Source organism: Pleuronectes platessa, chromosome 15 (genome assembly GCF_947347685.1).
Source record: "Pleuronectes platessa chromosome 15, fPlePla1.1, whole genome shotgun sequence".
NCBI classification, from domain to species: domain Eukaryota; kingdom Metazoa; phylum Chordata; class Actinopteri; order Pleuronectiformes; family Pleuronectidae; genus Pleuronectes; species Pleuronectes platessa.
In genome coordinates this window covers 3,047,603-3,062,021 of record NC_070640.1, presented here as the reverse complement: position 1 = coordinate 3,062,021, position 14,419 = coordinate 3,047,603, and the positions used below count along the sequence as shown (strand labels likewise).

The following is a 14,419-nucleotide window of genomic DNA, read 5'->3' as shown; positions in this document are numbered from 1 at the left end:
CTAAGAAGTATATATATAAACAAAAAGGATTGTGTTGAACAGTTTATCATGTAAAATATAATGTACATTTATGACTATATGATATCAAATGTTTTGTGTCATTTCTTTAGACAATGCACTCATGTACAAACACTACGGAAGACGGGGAGGGGGGGGGGGGGAGTCTCCCTGCAGCTTTTATTTGCTTTACAAATGTTAAAGATGTAATCACGTTACTTTCACATTAGTTCACACGTTTGCTTTCTTTGGGAGTTTTATGACGGTTCTTTGGTGCAAAACAACTCAGCTCCTGTGACCATGGAATCAGTAAATTTAGAGTCAGTTAAAAACTTTTTTCTTTCTCTGCCACAAACTCAACACCACAGCTACACTTTCTCAAATTCTTCAGAAACTCCTGCTGCAGCACATATGATGCAACACACACACACACCACAAAAACACCTTAATAGAGTTTAAATAAATAACCAGTCAGGTTTATCTCTGCTTCAGAAAACGTGTGTTACTTGTTGACTGTGGTGGGGGTCACTGAAAGAAACTATAGCACCGTTAAGTTACATATGAGAAATGTGAACTATAGATGATAAATAAATGTTGGACCTTTGAGTTATTGAACGTGCACTTCAAACCGGGATGTGAAAAAGATTCAATTTAGCAATTCCATCAAAATATGTAGCCTGGGGGGGAAATATCTAAATGAAAAGATGTTCAAATATATCTGATAAATTATGATCTAATATTTGGGCATATATTTTTTAGAAATTGTTAAGCAAATTTATTTATATTCATGATTAATTTATGATTATTAATTGGTTTTAAGGACAAAACACCTTCAGGGTTGTGTTACAGTCCTGCTAATGATTCTGGATGTGGGCCTCTGAAGTTTAGAAAGCTCTGCTACAGGGAATACGAGTAATACCTCATCCAAGTTGAACTCTATGGAAGTCATAATTAAATCACTTCTAAATAAATAACTTTCTTCTGTCAAAACTCATATCTGCAGTGACGTGGGGATGACGAGACTTTTGAAAATCCAGAAGCAGAGCCTGTTCATTTGCATTGATTTTGAAAACCCTGACCACAAAATCATGTTCAGTGTAACTGTATTGAAGTTTTTACAGTTTATAGACGGTAAAGTCCAGTTTCTGGTTCATAATAAATGCTGATTGTTAAGTATTTAGCACCTTTCAAGCTGAAGAGGTTTGTGTATCAGATACATCTTCATTCCTTCAGTCGCTCGTATCCGTCCACTTTCTCTGTGTTGATTTCTTTGAGCTTGTGATTCTCTTTCCACCTTTTATACTTGGATCTGCTTTTCTTGAAGGCAAATCTGCCGATGTCCACCATGAACACCCAGGCCAGACCGTACATGACCACGCCTCCCAGCTTCATCACCAGCGAGGTCCTGGGGGACGTGAGCTCACAGTAAAACATCCACGTGCCGACCCCCACGCGCACGGTGGCGAACAGTAGAATGAACAGCAGGTCCACGGCGTCACCCAGCAGGCTGTCGTACAGGCCCAGCCGCCGGAGGAACCAGCGGCTCTGCAGCAGGGGATTGGTGACCTCGCTGCCCAGGACCACGGCGCAGGTTTCGCAGGCCGACACCCCGATGAGCAGGGCCAGCAGGATGCCCAGGATGCTGGCGGCGTGGTGGGCCAGCATGAGGGGGCCCTCGGTGCCGTAGAACACGCACCAGCCGATGTCGAAGAAGAAGTAGCCGAGGCAGACGGACAGGGCGAAGATCTGGAGCTCGGTGTTCTCCGTCCCTGGAAGAGAAGGGGGGTCAGATAAGAGAGTAGATGTTTGGGGGGGCCTCACATCAAACCATTAAAGTGAAGTGCAAACCTCCACCACCGTCTCATGCACATCAGACACACTCACGTCGTTCCAGTCTTCAACCAAACCTCACAAATAAAGAATGTTGTATTTCTTAAAACGACAATAAGCAGCTACAAGCAAGGGCTGGGGGGCCCCCTCTCAGGCAAATGACCCGTTCACCTACCCTGTGGCAACGCCCCTGCTCACACTCAGAATTCAGATGAGTAAAATAATTGGAGAAAGTGAAACAACAAAGTAAAAAATGTGTTGTATGTAAAATAAAATCAGAAGAATTTCCTTTGTCTTTCTTCAACTGCCGTCTTTGTCCACTATTGACATATTTTGAGGAGAAAACTATCAGATATGAGGAATTAACGAGTTTTGAAAAGATTCCCTTGAATAGAAATAAGGAATTATGATAAAGAGGATTGATTGATTTAATATCGCTGTGACTCCTGAAGCTTCTAAATGCATCTTAAAATACATCTCGCTAAACCTTTCTTAAATGCAAAAGCAAAGGTTAATAATATCAGGTTTAAACTAAGGGTTAAAACGTACACATATGTATATAAATACAAACTGTACATGAGTTTGCTTCACTCCACTGACCTGCGTGTGTGAAGGGCCAGGGTCCATCGATGAAGGCCACGTACGCCGTCAGCAGCACGATGACGACCCCGTGGGACAGAGTGACCAGACGACAGCTCCACTCGGGCCCCCGCCGGGCGAAGAGGAAGCGGAACAACAGGTAGAGACACAGCCAGCCAATCAGGCTGCAGCTCACCGTCAGCACGGCCATGGCGTCCTGCGAGGAGACGAAGGAGCTGACTTGTTAATCGTGCTTTGTCCTCGTGAGTCCGTTTCAATGTGGATTGAATTTCAGAATCAATTAAGGTCATATTGCTGCTTTAGACTAAAGGACAATTAGCAGATTGATTTATATTTGTAAGTGTTTTTTTTAAACTAAATTTCACATCTAATATTGACCCAGTTATAGACACAAGCTCAGCATTTACCCTAAAATCTATTTCTGTGTGATAAACACTACATGTGACATTCAAACCTTCAAACTAGAAGCTGTGAACATGTGATTAATACTTAATAAAACTCTGTGATAGAGTTATATACGCTGATATTTGTCAACTACTATCCTGTCCTCAGTGAGCAGCTACAAGTGGAGGCTGATGTATAAACACAGTTGTAATAATATCAAATTGAATTAATGGCAACGACTTTAACATTGAAAATACTTTAAAGTCTGTGTATAACTGCTTAAAACTACATTATAACGTTTTATAAACTAAATCCCACTGAATTCTAAATTGTGGGGTTAAAATAAAGTGTTAACCAATCAGAAACAAGCATGTCAGTTTAAAAAGGCTATTTTACTGATAAGTAAATAACAATTATATATATAAACGACTCTGATTCAAAACAATCACTGCTTTCGGTGGTTTTCTATTCTCATGTTCACAGGGTGGATTTATCCAGTTTCATTCAGTTCTAGTCCCACCGATTTTAAAAGTCTGGCCCTTTAAAATACACAACCTTCAGTAGCTCTGTGTTTTACCTCAACGCCTGGTCCTCTCAGTCGACCTCAAATTCAGGATTCATGTCTCAAATTCCCCCGACGATCGTCCACAGCCTCCATCCCCGTGTCTGTTCCTTCAAAGACAGTGAAAACAAACTCCATCAAAGTGTCTCAATCTGAGCATATATCAAAAGGACCACATGTTCGGGGATGACAGAAAAACCATGTGGAGGCGACGTTAGACAGTGAGTGGATCCTGCCCCCCCCCCCCCCCCCCCGCCTGGATCTCAGACCTGATCCTCTTAAAGGATTACTGTGTCCACTTCTCTGTGGATACCTGCTTTTAGATGGGACGGATGATACCAGGCTGTGGTACATTAAAATCAAACTAAAGTGTAGTTGGATCAAAAACGTCCTGATGTCCTTGAGTCTCTGCTCTGAGTACAAATCCCTCCTTTTGACTCAACAGGCTTTAAATCATAGTTAGAATAAACTTTATCCATCTACCACTCTTCTTTACACAGTCACAATGTAATGGACAGAAAGAAATGTAAAAGAAAATCAGTTAAAAACAAGAGAACAGTGACTAGGTCAGAAAGAAGAATAAAACTACACATGACAAAAAAACATTAATACAATCTTTAGAATGAAAACATGTTTTAAGACAACTTTTAAAAGACCCTGTCTGATCTGAATGATTTGACTGTTCCACAGATTGGTTGGTCTCACATGATTCAAGTTCAAACCAAATAAAAAGTAGATTGCACATTAAAAAACAATAAGAAAGTTGAAGAAAAAGCCACAAATGAGAATAGAAATAAAAAAAATACAATGAGACTAAACAAAATGCAGCAAAGAAACTAAAATTATAAGAAAAACTATTTAAAAGCTATAAAAAGTAAGAAATAATTAAGATTTATGATTCTAGAAGGCCGGCTCCTATCTTGTTTACTGTCTCGTGTCAGTTGTCAACAGTCAAAATCCCTGATGCAATGAAAATGAATAAAAATATGATAACAGTTAGTGCACATGAATCAGACGCCTGTTAGATTTGCAGTCTTTTGTGAACCCGACCACAAGAAACCTGATGATAGTTTGTTTTTAACATTATCTCTTCTTGTAAATATGTGATTTAGATTAAATTACTGTTCCTATTCTGAGATAAATAAACAGTTTCATATAAATGTAAAAGTTTCCTCCACAGTTTTGCTTTACAGACAGAGCAGTGTGTCTAACAGCCTGAATCGTACAAACAGGTGAAAGGTTTTCATGCTCAATGTACACGTGTGCATTTCACGTCCCTCGGCTGCTGTAGGTTAACGACCTGTGAGATTCTCACCTCACAGATCTGCAGCATTAACCCACTTCCACAGTGTCACTAATCTGACACCTCAGCAGATTATTGGCCACTTCAATCCAGCACACACACACACGCGTATAACTCCACCTACCGGTATGATGCAGTGCTTCTGTATGCTTTATACCATGTGTACTATATTTTTTTATCTTTGTATTTATTTTTATACTTTTATTACATTTTTCTATTCTCTGTAAATCAATGTGTTAAGTCCTCCAGGGCACTAGGTGGCGCCACATACTTCTCTACAGAGGAGGAACTGCAGAAGAACAGCTTTTTCTCTTCCGGGGTAAATATTGTTTTCAGGAAAATAAACACGCGACAATGTCACTGAATCACATTTGAACAGTTTCTTCTTGGTTCCTGCGTCGGTTCAGTTTGATTTTCATCCTGTGAAACTCATAACGACCTTGAGGGAGGAAGGTACGTTCCGCGACATCACGTGGGTCACAACACGAAGCGAAGCTAAACTCACCTTCCTGGCAATTTAATGTTCAACTGGGTTCTGTCAGAATATTTTTCTTACTTTGACATGTTTTATAAATTTTAACTGATTATGTGAAGCTCTTCTTCAATTCGGCTTTAATCACACAAACTACACGTCACTTGTTTTGCGTTCATTTCAATTTGTAACGGTCCTTTCACCTTCTAATCAGGACGTTGGTTCCAGTTTGAGTTAGCGAGCTTTAGCTTGGTAAACTAGGATATTATTAAAAATTAGATAACATTTAAAGCTATTGAAGACGTTAGCTACGCGCCGAATTTACATATATACCCGTAAAATACTCTAGAGTCTGTAGTTTCTCGGAATTTTATATTTAGTGTGATTTAAACTAAGCTTTCGTTAAACTGACGGTTAAAGTAAAGGGAATTTGGCTGCATGACAAAACGTGTTTATATCTGTTGTAAGTCAATGATTATGTCTGTTTAAGCTGAAATATACAACCAGATATATTTTCTAAAATCAATTGATTAATTAAATAGATTTTTCAGGATTATTCTACTTTATTGTTTAATTTAATGTTTAATTTCTTATTTACCTTGGTAATAATGCAATATAATGCCAGCAATCATCTATTTTAGTATTTTTCTTACCCCACTTTAACTTAATCTAATGATGAAGAATGATAAGAGTTTATGATAATGTACATTTTTATATATTTTATTTGAAAATCATAGAAATGACCTGTAATACATTCAATATATTTAAACCTGGCTCTTCATGTCATAAATATAGTAATGATTTAGTGTTTTTGTGGATTGCATGTTTCAGATCCTAACTTCAATCTGTCTCTTCTCTTTCCACAGAATGTCTCTTCCCTGTGTGCGTCTCTGCTCTCGACACATGACCACAGGACTCCAGGTCTGTGGTTATGCGACCGCCAGTAAAGCGTTCCGACCCCGGGAGAAGAGCAGCGGGGGTCCGGTGTTTCAGTACGTCGGGCAGCACAGGAAACCCAACCACAAGGTGTTCGTGTGGGGCTTCAGCTTCACCGGGGCTCTGGGCCTCCCCAGCTTCGTGGTGCCGGACAGCGGCAGGAAGAACCCACGGAAGTACCAGCTCACTCCGTATCGCCTGGACACCGCAGAGCAGGTGAAGACATGGCTCAGCTGGATGAAGCTTCTTACTTCATCATCTGATCAGGAACTACAGAGTCTGGTTTAGTCTCAGTACCTGCAGTTACTGGTGACCAGTTTAAAACAGAAGTTACTTGTGTTTGTGAGCAGTATTTGTCTTTTTATTCAAGTACAAGTATCGATACTGTCTTTGTTTTATCCAACTTAAATTACAAATAATAATACTACTGTAAACGTGTATAATATTTCACCCACAACCACAGTAATACTCGTTTTAATTGTGACAGAAATTCCTTTTGAAGGTCTAAACTCCTCTCCTGTTCTAGATCTCCTCGGCTGCTTGTGGTTACGGCTTCACCATCATCGCCTCCTCCACCAAAGACGCGTCCAAGCTCTGGGCGATGGGCCTGAACACGGACTCTCAGCTGGGCTTCCAACGCACGCAGCACAGCCGCCGTAAGGGAACCGGGACTGAGACACAGAAACACTTCACTCTGCTTAACCTGCTTCAAAAGTTATAGATAAGAGCTGCAGCAGTTTGTATTATCTCGTGTTTATATCAACATCCCAACACTTCCTCCCTCCCTGTCTGCAGATCGGAGTTACGACTACGTCCTGGAGCCGTCCCCTCTGGCTCTGCCTCTCGTCGAGCCTCTACAGACCAGAGTCATCCAGGTCGCCTGTGGCCGAGCTCACTCCCTGGTGCTCACGGATCAAGAGGGGGGTAAGAGACTCGCGCCTCCCACACCAGATGATTCATGACTAATAATTAAGCCACTGATAACTGACGGCTCTGTGTTTTCTCTCTCCCAAGTTTTCAGTATGGGCAACAACGCGTACGGCCAGTGTGGGAGGAGGATAGTGGAAGATGAAGTCTACGGGTGGGTCCTCAATCACGTCAGCACAGACTTGCTGCTGCTGAGTCACAGGTTTCATCAGGCAGCTTCTGATTCTGGTCACATCCTCCAGGAAATTGAAAGAATGTCTCAGGGAAAATGTCAATAAGTTCAATAGAGTGAAAACATTTCAGAATTTATGAGTTCTTCCTTAGTCTATTTCTCATTATCAAGTTTTGAAGCAATCTGTTAAGAAGACTTTGCATAATCCTGCTGAAAAACAAGCCAACAAACCAGTGTTTCTGATGAATGATTGAATGTATAGTTTACCTGTGAGCTGTACTCCTGTGAAAGCAAGAGGGATGTTAAAGGACGAGTGAAACGCAGAAGCATGTGACCTCCCTCCGAGATGCTGCCGACCTCGAATGATGGATTTGTTATTCCTCTTGTCTCGTGTTCCAACAGCGGCAGTCACATCATTCACAAGATGCAAGGCTTCGACAGCAGGGTCACCCAGGTGAGTGCAGCCTTTTCCTGAACATTGTTTTCACTGTAGCATGTCTCATCCCCATACTGTTACAGAACTTTGGATCCACAAATATACACATGCAGATTATTCACAGATACATTTAATTGATTACACAGATTACACTTCCTTGAACACGTTTGACCAGAACAATCTCCTGCTGTGTTCTTCATATGTGAAAGGGAAAAACACATTTTCTGCAGATTATGTGTGAAAATAGCTTTAAATTTACACTTGATGTAACTAAATGTGAGTCTAACCTCTCGGGTCTTTATCTGGTCACTGAAGATGCAGCTCTTTTCTTCCAGGTGGCGTGTGGGCAGGACCACAGCCTCTTCCTCACCGAGACTGGGAAGGTGTATGCGTGTGGATGGGGGGCAGACGGACAGACGGGTCAGTGCTCTTCTCAAAAAATACATTTTTTAAATTGGACACAGTCGGCTGCAGACAGTAGGATTTTAAAACTAGGGTAGAGAGTGAAGTGACGAATCAGACCCCTCCTCCACTTCACTTTTCCTCAAGTCCGTTTCCTCGTCTTCCAGGTTTGGGTCACCACAGCTGCAGCTCCGGTCCGATGGAGGTGGGGGGGGATCTGGCCGGTGTCGAGGTGCAGCAGGTCAACACGTATGGAGACTGCAGCCTGGCCGTGTCCAGGGACGGGCAGCTGTACGGCTGGGGCAACTCCGAGTACCTGCAGCTGGCCTCGGTCACGGAGGCCACACAGGTGAGGAGAGCTGACGTCCGGCTGGTTGAGGTGTCGACCACTTGAAGGATCACATTCTGTCTTCTGCAATGTTGTCCTACACGTGAGTCTGGCCTCTGAACGGATGCTGAGAGGGTTGTTTTACTCTTGACGGCTCAGTTAGGTTCTGTTTCCACCGGACACTCATCTGTCACAAGGTCCTTTCCAGGCTGCTCAGTTCACAGCACTCGTCAAATACTTCAGATCTGATGTTTCAACATTTTTATATAAAAGAAACCAGATGAAAAGATGGATTTGTTGTTCATGCATTCGGCTTTCGGGGTCAATACATCATATACAAGATAAATAATCCTGCAATGTTTGGGAATCCAAGACTACGTTGGCTGAGACGTCTCACTCGAGTTCATTAACGTGAGACACAACCACGAAGCCACAACAGGAGCACAAAGTTCACAAAGGAAGTGTGCGACTACGTATATGGACAAGGAAACAAGCAGAGTTACTTACTATTTGTGAAACAGAAACATGCACCTGTGCCATAATGCCTCAGATAAGTAGCATCACATTTTTAAGCTGCAACTGACTTGACTGGGTTTTCCCAAATGTGAAGAAGAAGAAGAAGAACAAACTCTTCATTCACACTTCTGTTGTGGCTTTTGTATTCCTGTTTTGCGTTGATGCACTTGTGTGCGACGTCTCGGCCACCGTACAAGACGGGAGCAGAAGAAAACTCCACCAGATATTCTCTCACTAAACTCTTCGTGTAAATCTTCGTGTTACAGATCAACTCTCCTCGGCGTCTTCCTCTGAAAGGCTGTGGGAAGGTGGTTCAGGCGGCGTGTGGCGGGACGCAGGTGGCTATTCTCAACGGTCAGTTTATACAAAGGCACATGAACACGTGTGCGTTAATGTAAACGTGCACTCCACATGTAAACAGACCTGAACTTCTCTGGGAGCCTGTTGCACATGTGTGGATCATGAAAACTTCACGTTTCTTTCTCCTTGTTTAGTTTAGAGTCTGGGACAGAGAGCAGACGTGTACTAGACCTGGATCTTTGACAGGAAGTCAGTGTTAAGATCTCAGAACTGGATTAATATGATCCACTTCCTCTGTGTCAGTGACGACTTGAGCAGCAGCACTTTGAATCAGCCGCAGCTTCCAGAGTCCTGAGAACGTTACAGCTGCAGGTCGAAACAGTTTTTCCAGAACTTAAGTTTCCTTAAAGTCAGTTTCCACTTTGGCATCAGACGTGTGACTCCACTCACTGACTCTTGATCCCAGTTCTGACTTCTCTTGTGTCTTTTTATTCTCATTACGAGTCCAGATGTCTCCCCTGAATATCCTGCTCCTTATATCGAGCTCTGTCTTTTATTTATTTGTTTTCCTCAGATAAGGGAGAGGTGTTTGTTTGGGGCTATGGGATTCTTGGAAAAGGACCACAGCTTTCAGAATCGTCGACCCCGGAGATGATTCCCCCGGCGCTGTTTGGACGCTCAGAGTTCAGCCCGTCAGTCGCCGTCACCACGATCCGATGTGGCCTCTCACATTTCGCTGCAGTAACGGGTGAGAACAAGTTCCTCAGGTCACTTTTACAGTTTCCTCAGAGACTTTATGTGAAGCTGCATAAAGTCAGATGAGATTTACTGATGCCAGATACTTGTTTATTATTTTCCCGCAAGGATAAAAGAACGAAACATAAATCTCATAAACCACAAAGTCCTTGAGTCTCATCCGGTCGGAGCTGTGAGGTGGAGCAGCTGTTTGTGGCTCTGAACCAAGAATCTGAACCGAGACTGAAAGTGGACGATGAAAACAGACGAGGAAAATCCTTTTAGCCAGTTTTTATTAGTCGGACTCTAAAGCAGCAAACAACATGAATATTAAACATCAAATTCTTAAAACCAATGTTCGGTCTTTTAGGTTTAGGCGATGGTGGAAAACAAGTAGAAGGACTGCACTCGAAGTATAATTGTACTTTGTGTACATTGCTATTTTATGGTATTTAATGCTCCTATTCTACTACATTTTAAAATACAATCCGTCATATATTTTGTTTTGTTCTTTGTCTCGTAGTTACTGGTTAAACCAGAGGTTCCCAAACTTCTCCGACCCTCAAAATAACCATCTGAGGACTTGAGACCCTCATGGTTGCTGCAGGTGGGTCAGGCATACAAAGAACTTTCTAATAATAGTAAACTATACAACTTTAACAGTGTATTTCTTTCTGAAAACGTCTCAGGATCCTCAGCTTGGGAACCACTGGGTTAAACAACAAGGATATTTAGTAGTAAGACATCTGCAGGAAAGTTATGAATCTGGGTTGTTGTTATTTCCTCCATCTCCATGTCCCATGTGACTCGTGAAGAGATGATGGTTCTAAAAAAGACAGAGCTCGTTCCCGGCTGCAGCTGCTCTGCGTCGAGGCTCAGCGGGCGCTCGCTCTCCCAGTGCGCTCGCTCTCCCAGTGCGCTCGCTCTCCCAGTGCGCTCGCTCTCCCAGCGCGCTCATGTTTGATGGTTTGCGTTGCAGATCGCGGCGAGCTCTTCGTCTGGGGGAAGAATGTGAGAGGCTGTCTGGGCATCGGGAGCAGAGACGACCAGTTCTTCCCGTGGAGAGTAAGATGACACCGTTTCAATATTAGTCCTGCAAGCAAAGAGAGAAACATGCAGAAATGTCTTCCTCCAGAGCTCATGTCTGAAAAACGTCTTTAGACACTTTCAGAAAACAAAGTGCAGCAAACTGCCTGTTCCTCCCCTGAGTTGTGTAATGTCTCTCTCAGGTGACTGTGCCGGGCTCGGTGGTGGATGTAGCCTGCGGTGTTGACCACATGGTGGCGCTGGTGAAGTCCCTCCTGTGAGCTCCTGCCCAGCAGCGGTGGAACAGGCTGGACGTTTGAGCCGACGGAGGGTTCTGCTGTGGGGACCTGGCGCCAGCTGCTCTCCACAGGGGACGGACCCTCGGTGGCTCCGTCCTGTGGTGACGTCCAGAGGCGAGTGGAGCTGTGGATTCCACAGGGTCAGCGACAGGGTTCACTTCATCCTGCATGAAGGTCACACGGGACAGGTCCTTATGAACAAATACAGCTGAGAGGAGGATTCCATTCACTCAGTCATTCACTCAGACACTTTTCAAACAGGAGTGTGAACAAATTTAAATTATTCTCTCGTTGCAGCTTCTTCAAATTTGTTTGTTTTTTCTCTGTTTGATGAAAACTGGAGTCGTAGAAAATAAAGACATTTTAAGACTTTAGGTTCTGGACGTGTTTTCACTACTTACTGAGATTTTATAGATTTAACTGCAGATAATTGAAACGACAAAATAAGTTTCAAATCACAGAATGAGTTCACCTCTGACCACAGACTGAAGACAATCACAAAATCACAACCTACATGATCTCAAAGCACTTTACATCCTAAGGTGTGATGTCATAGTGGGGTTGGCTTTGTGGCAGAAGGTGCAGAATGCCAGGATGTTGGCGGGGACCCCCATCAGGAGGGTGAGGATGTAGACAAAGAGCAACGGGCCTGTACAGCATCATGGTGGCTCGCAGCAGGGACACACTCACTGAGGCACTGGACGGAAGAAAGTAAATATCATCATTTATATTAACAGAGCTGGAATGCTCACAGTTTTTCAGAGATCATGTCATCTGAGGATCAATAATAGAGCTTAGGCGCAATCAGCAAATATTAAGATGTTTGGAACAAGTCAGAGGAAATGGAAAATTTACTTCTCAAGGAAATTCCTGTCAGGATAATGAAATAGCTTTTCTCAGATGTTTACAACGTCTCTGCTCGATGTCCTCGGCCAGGTCCTTCAGGTCCTTTAGAAAATATAAATCTATTAAAAAAATCCATAATCAAAACCAATAGTTTAGAGGAATAATTATGAATACCTTAATGAATAAAATAATGAACTATTCTGAATAAAATAACGCTCAATTTATTTTTTGACAAATAGAAATATGAAATGTCACCAGACCTTTTTTTTTATTAATTTTGAGGATCTGTGATCGTTGAGCTGCAACGATTCATAGACCAGTCGATCAACAGGAAATCTGAAAATATCTTTTATAATCAAATCATGTTTTCGGTCCCGTCTTGAGCAAAATACGAAATATCTGCAGGTTTCAGTTTTTTTTGTGTTTGGATTTGATGCTTTTCTTTGTCGTGTATGAAAATAAACTGTTGTTCAGACAAAACAAGACATTTGAAGATGTTATCTTTTTATTCACAATTTCACTGTAAAGATATTTTTACTTTATTGCATTTCGTAGACAAGATGATTCGGGAAATGGACAGCTTTCCATTTGTGTAACCGTGGACTGTTTTAAACAGTTTTACTTCCTGTCGGGTATTTTCAGGGTTTGTTAAAATAAGTCATGTCAGACTCATCCGACCTTTGACCTTTATAGTTTAGAGTAAATTAACCTTTTAAAGTGAAGCCGAATCATCTCGATCATCCCCTGGTGGCTGTTTGCAGTATAACACATCAACCCCACCTTCTCTGTGTTAGTGTCATGGATCAAACAAAAAAGTCAAAGTTCAAGTCGTATACATTTTGTCATTTTAGGTAACAATGGATGTTGACAGTAAAATGAGCCGAGTTACATTTTTGCAATCACTCGCGTCTGATGCAATTCTTTAGCAGTGGTGTTAATGTGCTTGTGTGACACCTCTCAGGCATCGTATATAAAGCTTGTAGCTATGTTAACTTGACCGACTTCTCATTGGTCGGTCAAGCTAAGGGGGCTGGAGTAAGGAAGCCTAATGCTGCCACACTGGACAAAGACAAAATGGATCAGTATCATGTGATAATTTAAAACGCATCATATTATATATATAGATAACTTATGGTTAAAATATAAATATTTTCCTCCCTATAATGTTAAATGTATATCGTTATAACATGATATTGTAAAAATGGATTTATAACATGAACAGTTTTTTTTACGTGAAATCTATCACACCAGGAGTCGTTTTTATGATATAACATGAAGGGTTTTAATGTTTTAACACTTTCTGCTTGGGTCAATCCAAGGAAAACTCTGCTAAGTAGTTAATTAGGTTTTGTTTAATCCTGCTAACAAACAAACTGCTGTTTGGAATTTAAATGGTTCTTCATCCTTCCACCATGTGTCGTGGTCCTGGAGTCTTTGCTTAATGCTGCTCACAAACAAACAGGTTTAAAACATAACCTGGTGAATATTGTGTCCAGAAGACACTAAGTGGACATTGAGTCTAGGTTCTGGTCAAAGTGACTTTCAGGTGAAGACAGAGCTTTAATTCCTCAGTGATTGTAGATGTGACAAACAGACACTGTGTGATTCCGTTTGAGCTTCCATATCCGGAGACCTTGTCAGGTGACACCAGTGGGCAGCACAGTGTGATTGTTGTTCTCTGTCTGGATGAAGCGCTGACTCACTGACTCGTAAAGGTTCGTCTGGTGTGTGGGTGAAGAGTTCCCTCTGTGACAAGTGATGCATCAGCAGGATCGGATGTTTTCCTTGGTGCACGTGGCTCCACTGGAGTCTTCACTTTGAGTCAGAGTGAGTGGGAGGCGAGAGGTGAGCGAACAGCAGTGAGCTGCAGGGAGGTTATGTAAGAAGAAAGATGATCATGATAAGAGAAACACTAACATGTGTGCTCCTCTGACCCTGCTCCTCACAGAGGCTGCAGCTGGAACTGCTGCTCCTCCTCCTACTCCTCCTCCTCTTCCTCCTCCTCCTCCTCCTCCTCCTCCTCCGAGAGGTGCAGAGGAGCACCAGGCCAGAAATACAATTTTTTTTTCATTCTGAATTTAGAGAATAAAGTCGTAGAATTGAGAGAATTTGTTTTCTAATTTTGCACATCGAGATGTTTAAATAAAGTGATAAAATAAGATAATAATTGTTTCAATTTGAAGTGGAACCATCTTGAAATTAGACTTAGAATATCAGATTTTGTTTGATTCTGAACTTTTTCATGACATTAAGAGTTTTATCTCAATATTTCCACTTTACTCTCCATATGCAAATCGTTCTTCCAAGTGGAAATGTAAAGGAGAACAGTTGAGAAGAAATTCCAAGTA

At 42.1% G+C, this 14,419-nt stretch overlaps 2 protein-coding genes across 3 annotated transcripts; one reads left to right on the top strand and one right to left on the bottom strand.

Moving 5' to 3' along the window:
• Positions 1-1,218: 1,218 nt before the first annotated feature.
• tlcd5b (TLC domain containing 5b) lies at positions 1,219-2,617 on the bottom strand. Its single transcript, XM_053441987.1, has 2 exons — positions 2,428-2,617; positions 1,219-1,766 (listed from the first exon to the last, which is right to left on the bottom strand). Exons 1-2 carry the CDS (start codon positions 2,615-2,617, stop codon positions 1,219-1,221), a joined length of 738 nt encoding a protein of 245 aa, XP_053297962.1.
• A 2,367-nt stretch (positions 2,618-4,984) lies between these two features.
• Positions 4,985-11,597, top strand: rcc1l (RCC1 like). 2 transcript variants are annotated; one of them, XM_053441692.1, is made up of 12 exons: positions 4,985-5,129; positions 6,015-6,300; positions 6,611-6,740; positions 6,880-7,008; positions 7,099-7,165; positions 7,586-7,637; positions 7,955-8,039; positions 8,189-8,370; positions 9,132-9,219; positions 9,740-9,913; positions 10,880-10,965; positions 11,130-11,597. In XM_053441692.1, the coding sequence occupies exons 2-12, from the start codon at positions 6,016-6,018 to the stop codon at positions 11,205-11,207; spliced, it is 1,356 nt and encodes a 451-aa protein (XP_053297667.1). In that variant the 5' UTR covers positions 4,985-5,129; position 6,015; the 3' UTR covers positions 11,208-11,597. The 2 variants fall into 2 exon arrangements, with proteins under 2 accessions (XP_053297667.1, XP_053297668.1); XM_053441693.1 differs by having other exon boundaries at positions 9,740-9,932.
• The last annotated feature ends 2,822 nt before the right edge of the window (positions 11,598-14,419 follow it).